Source organism: Hypomesus transpacificus, chromosome 6 (genome assembly GCF_021917145.1).
Source record: "Hypomesus transpacificus isolate Combined female chromosome 6, fHypTra1, whole genome shotgun sequence".
NCBI classification, from domain to species: Eukaryota; Metazoa; Chordata; class Actinopteri; order Osmeriformes; family Osmeridae; genus Hypomesus; species Hypomesus transpacificus.
In genome coordinates, this window is record NC_061065.1 from 10101910 (window position 1) to 10115298 (window position 13389).

The window sequence follows — 13389 nt, forward strand, 5'->3', positions numbered from 1 at the left end:
GAAGGGGAGACAGTTCATCACATCACAAAGGAAACATTTCATCACAAAAGAACAGGAAGAAGGAAACGAGTCAGAAACAGTGTAAACTGCTGATATCTACAGGAGATAGCAGGCTGGCAACACTAATCTACAGGTAAATAACCAGTCAGTAAGCCTACTCTTGTTTTACCCAAGGGCATGATGAATTACTATAATCACAAGGTAATTAATAAACTAGCTGATTTTAAATGATTGCTTTACCCTCAAGGCAGTTTATCATATCAGTGTGAATGAAAGGTCATACGAATAAGAAGAAATAACAATATTGGCAATACAAAAAATAATAAGTATTTTATGATGTTGCAACAATCTAAGGGGATTACAGGTTTGATAAGAAAAAAGAAAACAATCAGACAATAAATTAATAGAAGTAGATATAAATGTATAACTAAGTATTTATACAATGTTTGGGACACATCGTTCCATCCTGCCATTAAACTTATCATGAAAAATCAAGTCCTTAGTGGAATACCCTGAAGAGAACACCACATGGTCCAATTATTAGTGAGCAAAATATGAAGGTTCATCAGGTAGGCTCTGCTGCCTATTTGGCTGACCCAATGACTGACAGTGGGGCGCACAACAACACAATTAGCATATAATGTTGATGAAATACGCTCATCATTCTCATTAACTTCCGCCCACAAGTCATGATCTAGTCTTGAGTCAAAGTTAACTTTTTACAACTCACGAAAAGGGCGGAGATATGTGCTTTAGCGCCCCCTTAAATAGATATCACTGAGGCAACTAGTCAAATTAGATCCTTGTTAGAATCCGCTATCCGACGACCCGAGGAGCGTATTGGACTCGCTTAAATTAGACAGTCAGATTTTCAAGTCACCACACGGACCAGGACCCACCTAATAGCACAATGTCAGTTGAGCGAATATTCGATGAACTTGGACACTTCAAAAGGTACTTCTATAAATCATTTAAACCATAATTTGTTAAGTGTATGGTGAATAAAATGTTCTGTTATTAGTAGCCTGAACGTTTCCTGCTGTCTCGATCTCAAGAGTAGGCTATTTCTTTTGCGGACGTTAGTTTGTTCTTGGCGCTAAGAGTTGAGATATTCCTATAGCAATTTTAAGTGTATGACGTTGTAATTCTCTGGTTTCTTTGGAATTGTTAATGTTGGTTACTAATGCATTAATCTTTTTGTGGACAGACATCTCATTAGAGCTTTCAAATCTGATATTTGGGAGAGATTAAGCACACTGTATTTTTTACTAAGTCTAAGATTCAGTCCAAACGCACCGACAGTGTTGGATTTTCCATTATGTAGCCTACTCCAAATAAGGAAAGTTTAAACTAGGCAAGATCAATTGTTTGGGATCAACTTTATTTTGTCTTCATTACATCTTGGCGCGCTGGGAGGCACAAATATATGATGATGCGCAAGTTGTAAATAGGTGCAGGTCACGTGGTCACAATGACGTTTTACAGCACAAGCATACAAAAGAAACTTTTTGTGCGTTCGACATGGACTGACTTCATGCAGCGCCGCAGCCGGGGCTGCAGGCGATGCCAGCGCTGCTCGAAGTCGAACACGCCTAGTACAACATTAATAGCATGTGAGTTTAGTACAACATTAATAGCATGTGAGTTTAACAATGACAGATGAGAACATAATTTAACAAACGGCAAAACGTTTGCAAACAGACATGCAGATTGCACGTTGATGATAATCCATAAGCGATGTTGCATTGTATTATAGGTTTTATGGTATGTTTGTAGGAATCACAATAACAGCAAAATATTCTATAGAAACATTACAGAAATCTTTCCACTCATTCATAGGCAGGTCATTGCTTTGATTAAATAGATTGCACAATGATTATTGTTCCAGTGGTGAAATGTCTTTTCCATTTTTGAACTCCTCTCCCCTCCAAGGTTCCAAGCATGTTTATACTTTGCTGCAGTGTTCCAGGCCATAGCCTGTGGAATCCACTACCTTGCATCTGTGTTTCTTGTGGAGACGCCAAGCTTCGTCTGTGCACCGCCAGGGAACCTGAGCGACGTGCTGTACCATAACCATACGGGACACACGCTGGAGGAGGTGTTACCTTTCTTCAAACCCGGGAAGGGGCCAGTGGTTGTGCAAACGTCCAGTGGTGACCAATGGGAGTTAAGCCCTTGCAGATGCGCTTTACGGATCAACCCTACGGACTTCACGTACCAATTTGACGGCAACAAGACGGTGTCAGCGTGCGGGCTCTACGTGTACGACCACAGCGAGGTGTACCAGAGCATTGTGACGGACTGGGACTTGGTGTGTGAGAGGGAATGGCTGGCCAAGCTGTGTCAGCCTACCTTCATGCTGGGAGTGTTGATTGGGGCCCTGATGTTTGGGGATATCGCTGATAGGTAAGCTGCTCTGGAGGTATGGGTTTCAGGGCCCACCAGTCTGTCCACCAGTCAAGTGGGAATGAGATCCAGAAATGAGATCCAGGTGAAGACTCAGGAAGAGACAGGGAGGTCAGATCAGGTCTCAGGGATTCAGTTCAGGCCCCCAGGGCTACTCCCTGGCAGCCAACATCACCACCAGCACCAATACCAAACTGAGATAGGGGGGAAAAGTGTGGGGGTTGTGAAAGAGAAAGGAGAGCCAATAAGAAATAAAGGAAAGGGAGGAGGTGTGGGTAAAAAAAGAAAGAAATAGAGAAAGCTGGTTGTCCAAAGACTAGAGGGCAACCTGCATTTCCTAAAACTCAATCTTATGAAATACTCTTTCAGCACCCTCTCTCTCGCTCTGTCTCTCTCTGCCTGTCACTAGCCTTTTTCTGTCTGTCTGTCTGTCTGTCTGTCTGTCTGTCTGTCTGTCTGTCTGTCTGTCTGTCTGTCTGTCTGTCTGTCTGTCTGTCTGTCTGTCTGTCTGTCTGTCTGTCTGTCTGTCTGTCTGTCTGTCTGTCTGTCTGTCTGTCTGTCTGTCTTGACTCTCGCTTTCCATCATTCCCTCTCTTCTCTCCAGGGTGGGCAGGAAGAGGATTCTACAGTTCACCAGTCTGGGGCAGTTCATCTTTGGTGTGTGTGTGGCGTTCACAGGAAACTACTACTTCTTCATAGTTGTCCGCTTCTTCCTCGCCATGGTGAGCAGGGGGAGGGTGGAGATGGTCAGCGTAGACAAGCCTCACTAAAAAACTGTAATGGGGCTGGTCAAAGGGGGACGGGAGCCTAATGCTTCTTAGGAGTGGGGTGTCCTTAACTGCTGCTGACATATAATACCTACTCTAGAATACTGTCATGTGTCGGTAAGGAGTGCCAAGGTCTTAGTCAAGATGAAAGAAAAATCACTAGGTCACAAGGATCTCTTTCACATACAGATGGCACTTTTCTCTCTCTTTTTCTTTCTCCCCTTCTTCACTTTCTCTCTCCCCCCCCCTCCTGTTTCTCTCTCCCTCTTCTTCTTCTCGTCCTTCCTCCTTCTGTCTCTCTATCCTTTGCCCTCTTTTCCTTTTTTCTCCCTTTCTTTTCCTCTCAGTTTTCTAGTCCTCTCTCTTTCTCTCTTTCCGCTCTTCAAATACTCCCTTCCCCACTTTCCTCATCCAGACCTGCAGCTGTTGGCATTCATCAAGAATCCCAACACTGCCCACAACACTTTAATCACACAGTTTGTTATTGCTGGACTTTGCCTTTGACTAACTGACCAAGTCTGTCTGATTTTATACCCCATTCCCCTCACCCCCCACCCTTATACTCCATCCCCCTTGCACACACCCCTCATACCCCACCCCTCACACACACCTCTACAGGTGTCCAGTGGTTACCTGGTGGTGGTGTTTGTCTACGTGACTGAGTTCACCGGTAACAAGGTGCGCACGTGGACCTCCATGCACGTGCACGCTGCTTTTGCCGTGGGCATCATGGTGGTGGCCCTGGTGGGCTACCTGGTCCGGGTGTGGTGGGTCTACCAGATCATCCTCTCCGTCTGCACCTCCCCCTTCCTGCTCTTCTGTTGGATGTTCCCAGAGACGCCCTTCTACCTGATGGCAAAGGGCCGCATCCAGGACACCCAGGTCCTGCTGGACATCATGGCCCGCTTCAACGGTCTGGAGTCTGGCCTGAAGGCCACAGACCTCCTGGCCACGGAGCATCAGGCCTCTGGGGAAAAGGAGGCTATGCTTGAATCTGGGCCTGGGCCTGAGGCTGGGCCAAAGTGTGAGTTGGGGTTGCCTGAGAGGAAGCTGAGCATCCTGGATCTGTTTGGCACTTGGAGGATGGCTGGCAGAACGCTGACGGTGTGGGCCATCTGGTTCATTGGCAGCCTGGGCTACTATGTGTTTTCCCTGGGCTCCGTCAACCTTGGGGGGAACCAGTATATCAACCTCTTCCTGGCTGGTGAGTACAGATATGGGCTGACTCAGGTACAGCTAGGGGCAATGTGTTCAGCATGAACCTGGTGGTGATGATGATATGTGTTTTTTTACATTGCATTGTGGGTTCCCTGAATTGTTGTATTGACTGACTCGCCTACATGAACAGACTAGTCTATATTGGCAGACTAGCCTACATTGACAAAGTAGACTACATTTACAGACTAGCCTACATTGAAAAAGTAGTAACTTAAATTGACAGTGTAATTGTTAAACACATGATGATTTTGGAATACAGTTGCCCTCAGAGCTTCTTATTTTTGAATGCAGGTGGTATGTAAGTGTGTGTCTGTGTGTGTGTGTGTGTGTGTGTGAGTGAGTGAGAGAGACTCTACATGAATGTGGCCTAGTCCACAGACCCAAACTGACCCTTTCCTCAGTGTCTAAAATGTAATGTTGCCGACTGTTGCACAATCCTATCAGATATACCCTTCCTACAGCAGACTACAGGAGCTTTTTCCTAGACAGGCCCCAAAGCCATTTACCATTGCTGCTCTTTACAATTATTGTACAAATCAGGTCTGAAACTCTGAAATGCCAGCAGCAAGCAATATTTCAGCAGGCATCTTAACAGATGCTATTTCAACACATTCCTTGTCAGTCAATTTACAGCAACAGCTGTCTCCCTGACAGCTGCCCCCATACAGAAGATCCGTGTGTCACCCACTCTGCCATCTCCTTACCTCTCCTTCCCTCGCCTCGTTATGATTTGCTGTCCACAGGTGCGGTGGAGTTTCCCTCCTATATGATTGGCTGTTATGCCATGGACCGGGTGGGCAGGAAGAGGACGTGTGCCCCAGCTCTGCTGCTCAGTGGGATTGCCTGCATGCTTATCATTGTGGTGCCAAATGTACGTACAGTGTGTGTGTGTGTGTGTGTACGTGCGTACACTTCTGTGTGTGTGTGTTTTCGTATAGGATACAATGTGACAAACAACAAATACCACAAAGACTAACAAAAGCACAATAATTAACATCCTTTAACAGACTATGATATCAGATCTTCTAACCTCATCCATTCATGCCCAGATCCGTATGTAACCCGTAACACACTGGAGCTACAGATCTTGTCATGTTATACCCCGGTCAGAATTCCATAGTGTGTACAGCCGTGGCCAAAGGTGTTGGGAGCGACATACATTTTGTGTTTGCAAAGCTTGTTGGGCCTTGGCATAAAATGACTGCTAACATAATTTCAGCAAGTCATATCATCAGCACAGGGGAAAGTGTGAACTAGTTCTAGCCAGGTGAAATCACTCTATCATTCTGACTGAATTTTAAGAGCAGATTGACTCCTGTAAAAGAGGGGACTATTTGCATATATTGAACATTTTCGCCCCCAAAAAGCGTAAAAGGTGCTGGTGGTTTTCTGTGTGTTGGATATAAGCCATAACTCCTAAATAAAAAGTGCCTTTGACCCCAGAGAACCCAGAGCAAACAAAACCAGTGAGCAAGCATCAGGACGTCATCAGTTGAAAAGAAAGGCTTCCTGGGCAGGAGATACAGAGAGAGAAAGAGAGAATGGTTAATCAATTACAGCCGTCTTGAGCAAATATGAGCAAAAACCTACAACAAATAACATAAAAACTGTGGTCTAAAAAAGATCTCACAGGATATATTTGTATTACATGGTGTGTAGGAGTATAGTATATCTTATCAAATGGATTGTTTCAGTTTAGATGGACACCAATTTGGGCCCAGGTTGGCTTTAGGTTGGCTGTATGTTTTTGCTCTGTAGCCGGTACTAGGCTCTCCCTCCATTGTTCTCTCCATTCTGCTCTTCAGGATATACAGGTGTTAGCCATCATCCTCAATATGACAGGAAAGTTTGCCATTGCCATCGCATTCGGACTTATTTACCTGTACACCTGTGAGCTCTACCCTACCGTCATCAGGTACTGCACACACACACACGTCTCTTAAAGACATACATACTCCAGTAGTCGACTACCTTGCATACCGTATGATGGTGGTCGTGTGTGTGTGTGCCCAGGTCCCTTGCGGTAGGCAGTGGTAGTATGATGTGTCGTGTGGGCAGTGTGGTGGCTCCCTTCTGCGTGTACCTGGCCGACATCTGGTTGTTCTTACCTCAGGTACCCTCCTCCACCTCAGGCACCATGTGCTTTACTCTCTGTATAACTCACACTGTCTCTGGTTGAATATTGAATTACTGCAATAAAATGTAATAGCACATTCCTGTTCTTATCCCCTATCTTATCCCCAGTTGATTGTGGGGGTCCTTGCGTTCATCATCGGTGTGATGACCTTCCTGCTACCAGAGACCCTTGGGGAGCCCCTGACCACCACCCTGGAGGAAGCTGAGGCCCTGGGATGCAAGCCCAGCAAGAGGAGCCCTGACCTGGGCATCACAGACCCAGAGGATGGAGTAGAGATGATCCAGAGCTCCAACCACCAGATCAAGGCCTGAGCTGTCAGCCAACCAGGGACAGAGAGAGAGAGAAGGAGAAAGAAAGAGAGGACATTAACATAGAGGGCGCCAAAAAAATTGAAAAGGGGAGTAGAGAAAGAAATCAAGAGAGATTTCTACAAATGGAAACACATAAAACTAATACAAAGTACGCTCACAATCCCACCCAACAACTTCTCATTTGGATACTAAAGAAAACTTTCAGATGACATATATTTTTGACATCGGCCAAGTGACCAATTATAGAGCAGGGACACCACCCTTCCCAGGAGCCCAGATTGCTGTTGCCAGGGACGATGGAGCGCGAGCAGTTCCGCTGTTCGACAGATGCCACAGATGTGCAAGTCGTGTGCCTTAGCGTCATAGCAACCAGGGAATTTACAAACAGCATGAAGATAATCAGTTGCATGTGTATTTGTATAATGAAGAAAGTGAGACTGGTGTCTGTGCTCGAACAGTGGCACTGACAGGTGATTAGATGACCGCTTCTCTACAACTATCATGGGTAGATTCCGGTGGCCATTTTGAAGAAGAAAAAAACACACGCTTAAATGTGTAAACAATAACGAGGTACTAGTTATAGAATCTCAGGGAATTTATTGGGTAGGATCTCACTGTGATGTAATCCTTAATATTCTCACTGTCCATCAGTGTTGTTTACCAATAATTTAAGCTGAGCTATTGTGTGTTTATTGTGTGTGATTGGGTCATTTAAAAATATCCAAGCTATATACTGGTGTACATGTTTAATGCAATACTGTATTAAACTTACATGTCTGTGTTGGGGAAAGATCAATTGCTGTATTATTTAGTTAAAATAATTATTGCTTCCAACATGTACAGCCTGCGTGTATAAGGACCATATTTTGGACCAAATACAGTGATTATTACCCCATTGAAAAAACGACACCAGTTTTTAGATCTAAATAATCTGTATTAATATCTAATTAATATCTAATTTAAATCTGTTACTTATCTCATGGAAATACTGCGTCTTTGACTTAAGGCACACAGTCTGTTTAGTCTTAGAGTCAGTGAAGTGGTTGTTGATATGTATTTTTGTACTGATGTAAGTTTAATTATATGTTTATTTGTTGAAAGAAATCAAAAGAAAATGCCTAATATGTCCTTGTTGGAGTATATAAAACCGAAACTTCACACCTTCAGACTTTCACTGCAAAAGTTATACTTTATCTGTTAATCACGTTGTGATTGAGTTACAGTATAGATAAAAAGAGAGAAAGTTTGATCTGCAGCCTGCTAACCTTGCACGCACACACACACACACACACACACACACACACACACACACACACACACTATGAAAAGATGATACAGATATGGTAAAAAAATTATGACAGACTCATACAATGGCCTACACATAACTAAACATCAATCTGGGTAGGAGATAATGCCCCCTGCTGGTCATTTTAGGAGTTACTTCCCAGTAACACATTCCAAGCCCTGGATATATTTACATTTAGTCATTTAGCAGACGCTTTTATCCAAAACAACTTACAGTAATTACAGGGACATTCCCCCCAAGACAAGTAAGGTGAAGTGCCTTGCCCAAGGACACAACGTCATTTGGCACAACCGGGAATCGAATCAGCAACCGTCTGATTACTAGCATGATTCCCTAACCGCTCAGCCATCTGACTCCATATATGTGTACTCCAATAGTTGTACTCATCCAATAGAATTAGTTTATCTCATTCAATCTTCCAATATTACTCTCCAGGTGGCGTAGCAACTGTAAGGAAGGCTGTATCCTTAATTTAATTATCTGCTCGTTGGATAGATGTTAGTAAAGTAAATGCTTTTAAGTCAATAAACTTAATGTAAAGGAATAATTTTGGAAAGAACATTACATACAAAAATGCTGTTTCATTCTCTGAGATCTGAAAGAAAAGAAGAGACGGTAACTGCAATTTTTAGCAGATTTTTATTTTCAAAACTGAGAAAACAATAGACTCTGTTGTAACCTAGTTTCACTAATCTGTAGCTGTTTCAGTTCATTTTGGACTCATTTCTGTAAGAACCAGAATAGGCTTCTTTGCTGTAAGATCCCAACATATTTAACGGTCGTAATAAAACATTTTCTTTCCTGAGAAGCTTATATGGAATTTCTGTGAATACATAATAATAAATTAAACTGTTGAAAAGAGAATGTTAAAAACACTGACAGGACAATGACAAATATTACACCATAAGGGTTGCATGTCAAATATACTGTACTAATGTCTGATAGGAGCTTAACGACAGTTGTTCTTGCAGTGTACAGATACACGTGCTGACACTGTTGGCTAAGAAAAAGAAGACAGGGGATCTGGAGACAGCAGGGATCCATGACAACCACCAGTCCCATTCCATCTCCTTAGTTATCATAGTTATGGGTAGTTAGATTTATTGATTGGTTCCAGAAAAACCAAGAGGATTTTTATTTATTTAGGAGTGGCTAGAAAACAATCTTGTATGAAAGGAACTTGTGTGTAATCAAAGCACAGTATAATATACATATTATGCTGCTAACATAATAATTAAAATAAACAACCATATTTTTTCTGTTCATTTGCAGATGTTTAACGCTTTGGATTAATCAGGCCTTCATGGTTTGACCAGTTTTTGGAGATAAATTATTGTAGCCTATGTGTTAATGGAACTATAACCAAATGTTCCATGTTTATGTCAATGGTCAGTCCAAAAATATCATCTTGGCATCGCTTTACATTAAAGGTTACACTAACTACCATGTAACTAAGTAGCAATACTAATAGTTACAACATTAGTTACATAGATAGGATGTAGTAACACTTAATTACGGTTGAACTTGATATGGGGGACCTTGGGCTTCCAGGAGTAAGTGGATGTTAAAATTGATCTTGTTTTGGTGACACAACCTTCAACTTAACCTTTACACCCTTTTGTTACTGTGCCTTCTTACACTAGTTGTAATCTATACCACTTGATACAATTTAATTATATCGCGATTACTATGTACTTGCACAATTAATGTAACCTTACTGTAAAGTCTTGCCATCATATTAATTAGAGATTCACTTAACCTGTTTGGACCCCTCTCATTTTTTGCATTTGCTAAATCTCAACTTTCAGTCTTATTACACTGTCAGTGACAAATACTAATGTCAGAATCCAATCACAGGCTCACAATTTGAATTCTCTGAATTCATAGATAAGTGCTCCTCTGCTTACAGTTGAATCCTCATAAGTTATCCACAAGTACACAGATATTTATCACATAAACTATAGCTGAATTGATCCAAGTCACCCCCACATGTTCCACCCATGTGAGGAATGGACTCTTCCAATCTGGGTTCATGTGACAACAGAGACCCAAGAAGTAAGGTTTGGCACTTTGAGAAGTCCTGGATGACTGTTAAACAGCATTCAAGGTTTGGTTGTAGTCACATGTAAGGACACGTCCCTAGTACAGGATGGAAGGTGAAGAAGAATGAAAGGGAGGATGACGTTGAGGAAGACCTAGCACTACTTCCACTGCAGCAAGTCCCCCGTCTCAGGCACTGTCCCACCACCCCTCCACCCCCAAACTCTGAAAATACTTCCTAAAACGCCTCCATATATTTTATTCATATCTCACCTGGAGATTGATCCACCAACTAGGACAGCCTTTTGGATCAAACAAATACAAAAACTAAGGAGACAAAAACAATGGATCTTTGAAGAAAAAAATATTTCCCATTATTCTAGTCAATATTTAAATATGGCAGTTTGTCCAGCTGCCCACCCACTGCCACGGTCCTCAATGGCAAGCGGAGAGTCCAGGACAGATGCAACAAGGAGCCCGTAAAAACACGGGCATCAGGATCCACACACCCCCAACCTCACTTCCTTTTCCTGTTGGGAATGCTGACAGACAGGGTATATCCCCACCCCTTCCTGCCACCTCCAGCTAATCACGGCTCTTTCCACAGGCACCGCGGCAACACTCAGGGCTGCACCAACCAGCTGTTGGCGTCCTCCAGGTCAGTCTCAAGCTCCTCGTCCTCGTCCAGGGGCTCAGGGGTGTGGAACTCCAGCTCTCTCAGAAAGGAAGCCTGGTGGGCGGGCGGGCGCGAGATGGACTTGAGGCCGATCTTCTTCTTCATGAGGTGGAACTGGTCACGTATGAAGTTGTAGAAGTCGTACTCGTAGCGCATGCGGTGGTAGAGGACCTGCAGCGCCTCCAGGGTGGGCGTGTGCTTACGGACTGTGCCTGTCATGTTCCCCATCTTCCTGTAGTCTGCAGGAAGGGGCGGAGACAAGAGGGAGACAGCGGGAAATGAGTGAAGTGTGTGTTAAATGAGAAAGCATGAGATGAGGAAACAGGCCCATTATGACAAAACAGAAAAACGCAAATGGTTGTAAACTACCCCTTTCTAGGCCAATACAATTTAGAATTGAGAAAAATCAACATTCTTTCAGTCTTCCTCTGTATGTGTGTGTATGTGTGTACCTGGGCTCTTGTAGATGCCCAGCACACCAGAGAAGTAGTGAGGTAGGAGTCTTTCCAGCAGGAGCAGCACATCTTCCAGCTCCTCCAGGATCCCCACCAGCAGGAAGTTCTCTACAACGTTCTGCTTGGCCCTCTCCAAAGCCCATACTCCTGGTTCCCTGCGAGAGGGAGAGAGACAGAGAGACAGGGAGACAGAGAGACAGGGAGACAGAGAGACAGGGAGACAGGGAGACAGAGAGACAGAGAGACAGGGAGATTGTGAGGGGAAATGATGTGTATCTATCGATAGCATAACATAATCAGCACAACTTGAGAATACTGTTCATATGCATTCTCTATTATTTCATCTGACTTCACATGACTTCTTCATGGACCTGACCATGCAGGTTTTAGTACCTGCACTGTGGGTGTTGTCCACAGAAATACGGGATGATGTAGAAAAGTCTTGGGTTGGAGCATTCTGGGTAATTCTCAAGGATGCACACGTTGATGTCCTAAAGGTTCAAGATCAGCACAGAAGTCCAAGTCAAACAAACCATAACTTTATTTGTTGGTCTTACTTATTGACTATTGACACACACCCACTTCTTAGATTTATGGTTACCAATGTGAACATTTTATGATTTCTGAATATTGGTTAACAAAGTAAATGTTTCCAGTACAAGTAAGCGCCACACCACTGCTCAACGTTTGCAACCAACCTGGATGCAACATTAAATAATTTTCCCTAGGGGGAGCCTATCACGTTAAAGATGAATGTAGTTAAAATGAAGAAGTTAATTGAAATGTGGATCATGAAATCATAAGCTCTCTGAAGATTTTCTATCAAAGTATAATGCAGACATGATGTCATATGGGTGTACATGATGAAGGGAAGCAGAGAGAAAGAGAGAAAGAGAGAGAGCGAGCAAAAAGAGTGGGGGAAAAGAGAGGTGAAGTCAACCAGTCTGTACATATGTAAAGTGTGTGTGTGAGAGAGAGTGCAAGTGTGTGTGTTTGTGTCAGTAACACAAACCCAAGAGTCAAGGCCATGTCAGGTGACGTAAGCTTTATAGATGGCAACCATGCCTGAGCAACATTACAAAAACATGTGAAAGAGCGACAGAACACACACACCACACACACACACACCACAAACACACACGCACACACATAAACTTAACTGTAGCTGTGCAAGTGTGTCTGGGGAATAGGGTGTTGACAGATGAACAGTGAAAAAGCAGTATGAGGTCTGGTGAGAGGGTGGGTTCTCAGAAGCTTAGCCTGGCCTCACTTTTACATGGAAAAGGATCATTGGTCAAGTTAACCACCCAAGCAAAGATACTCCATCACAGAGGATAAGCCATGCCAGACAGAACCAGAGGCCCAGGACCTCCTAGCCTTGGTGAGGCCCAGAGGGAGAGCCTGTTTCTGGGGTGAAAGGAGAGGGGCCAGGGGGTAAGAGCTTGGGTGACTTGGAGTGAAAGGACCCCACACTGAGAGGAGCATAATGTTCACAGAAGTTCACATACACACACACACGCACACACACACACAATGGGAGGTATTCACCAGCCTTCAACACCTTACATTTACTGAAAGTTTTAATATGAGTAGTATTTCCATTTCCACATGGATCCAGGAAGTAGGTGCCCTCCAGCCCCTTTCTCAGACTGCTGGCCAGCTCCAGCTAATTAATAACAGTCCTGCTTGTCACGCATATTAAAAAACTTAAGAGTAACGATTCATGTGTCATCTTGGCCTCTGACTTCACTGTCAGGTCCGAAATACACATTAATCACACTAAGATTACTTACTGTACACACACGTGCACACAGACACGCACAAACATGTATACACACACAGGCAGACACATACACACATAAGCTAATACAGTCGATGAAGGGGGCAGTAGACGGAGAAGGTGCCAGAGAGGAAAGACAGAACTAGAATGTTCAGGAAACACAGCCATGATGACATCAGCGTGGTTGCAGGATGTGTGAGGCTCTCTCCTGGTGAGTCACATGACCCTGGGACACCTATGAGCAGCCCTGTTAACATCTGGTCACTCTAGACCCAGCTCAGTCACAGACCTGC

The 13389-nt window shown here is 43.7% G+C and overlaps 2 protein-coding genes across 3 annotated transcripts in view; one reads left to right on the forward strand and one right to left on the reverse strand.

Moving 5' to 3' along the window:
- Positions 1-784: 784 nt before the first annotated feature.
- On the forward strand, positions 785-8773 carry slc22a16 (solute carrier family 22 member 16). Its single transcript, XM_047021326.1, has 8 exons — positions 785-954; positions 1933-2406; positions 3011-3128; positions 3792-4377; positions 5135-5262; positions 6197-6306; positions 6405-6504; positions 6636-8773. The coding sequence occupies exons 1-8, from the start codon at positions 911-913 to the stop codon at positions 6837-6839; spliced, it is 1764 nt and encodes a 587-aa protein (XP_046877282.1). The 5' UTR covers positions 785-910; the 3' UTR covers positions 6840-8773.
- A 354-nt stretch (positions 8774-9127) lies between these two features.
- Positions 9128-13389, reverse strand: part of usta (uronyl 2-sulfotransferase a) — a 43539-nt gene continuing 39277 nt past the window's right edge. For both annotated transcript variants that reach the window (XM_047021329.1, XM_047021328.1), the window contains 3 exons: positions 11710-11807; positions 11314-11471; positions 9128-11100 (listed from right to left, as the gene is read on the reverse strand). In XM_047021329.1, coding sequence (XP_046877285.1) covers positions 10808-11100; positions 11314-11471; positions 11710-11807 — 549 coding nt within the window. In that variant the 3' untranslated portion in view covers positions 9128-10807. The remainder of the gene's footprint in view (positions 11101-11313; positions 11472-11709; positions 11808-13389) is intronic.

Coding starts and splice junctions, on each gene's coding strand:
- slc22a16 (XM_047021326.1), top strand. CDS start 911: ATGTCAGTTGAGCGAATATTCGATGAACTTGGACACTTCAAAAG. Junction 955..1,932: donor GAACTTGGACACTTCAAAAG/GTACTTCTATAA, acceptor CTCCCCTCCAAG/GTTCCAAGCATGTTTATACT. Junction 2,407..3,010: donor TTTGGGGATATCGCTGATAG/GTAAGCTGCTCT, acceptor TCTTCTCTCCAG/GGTGGGCAGGAAGAGGATTC.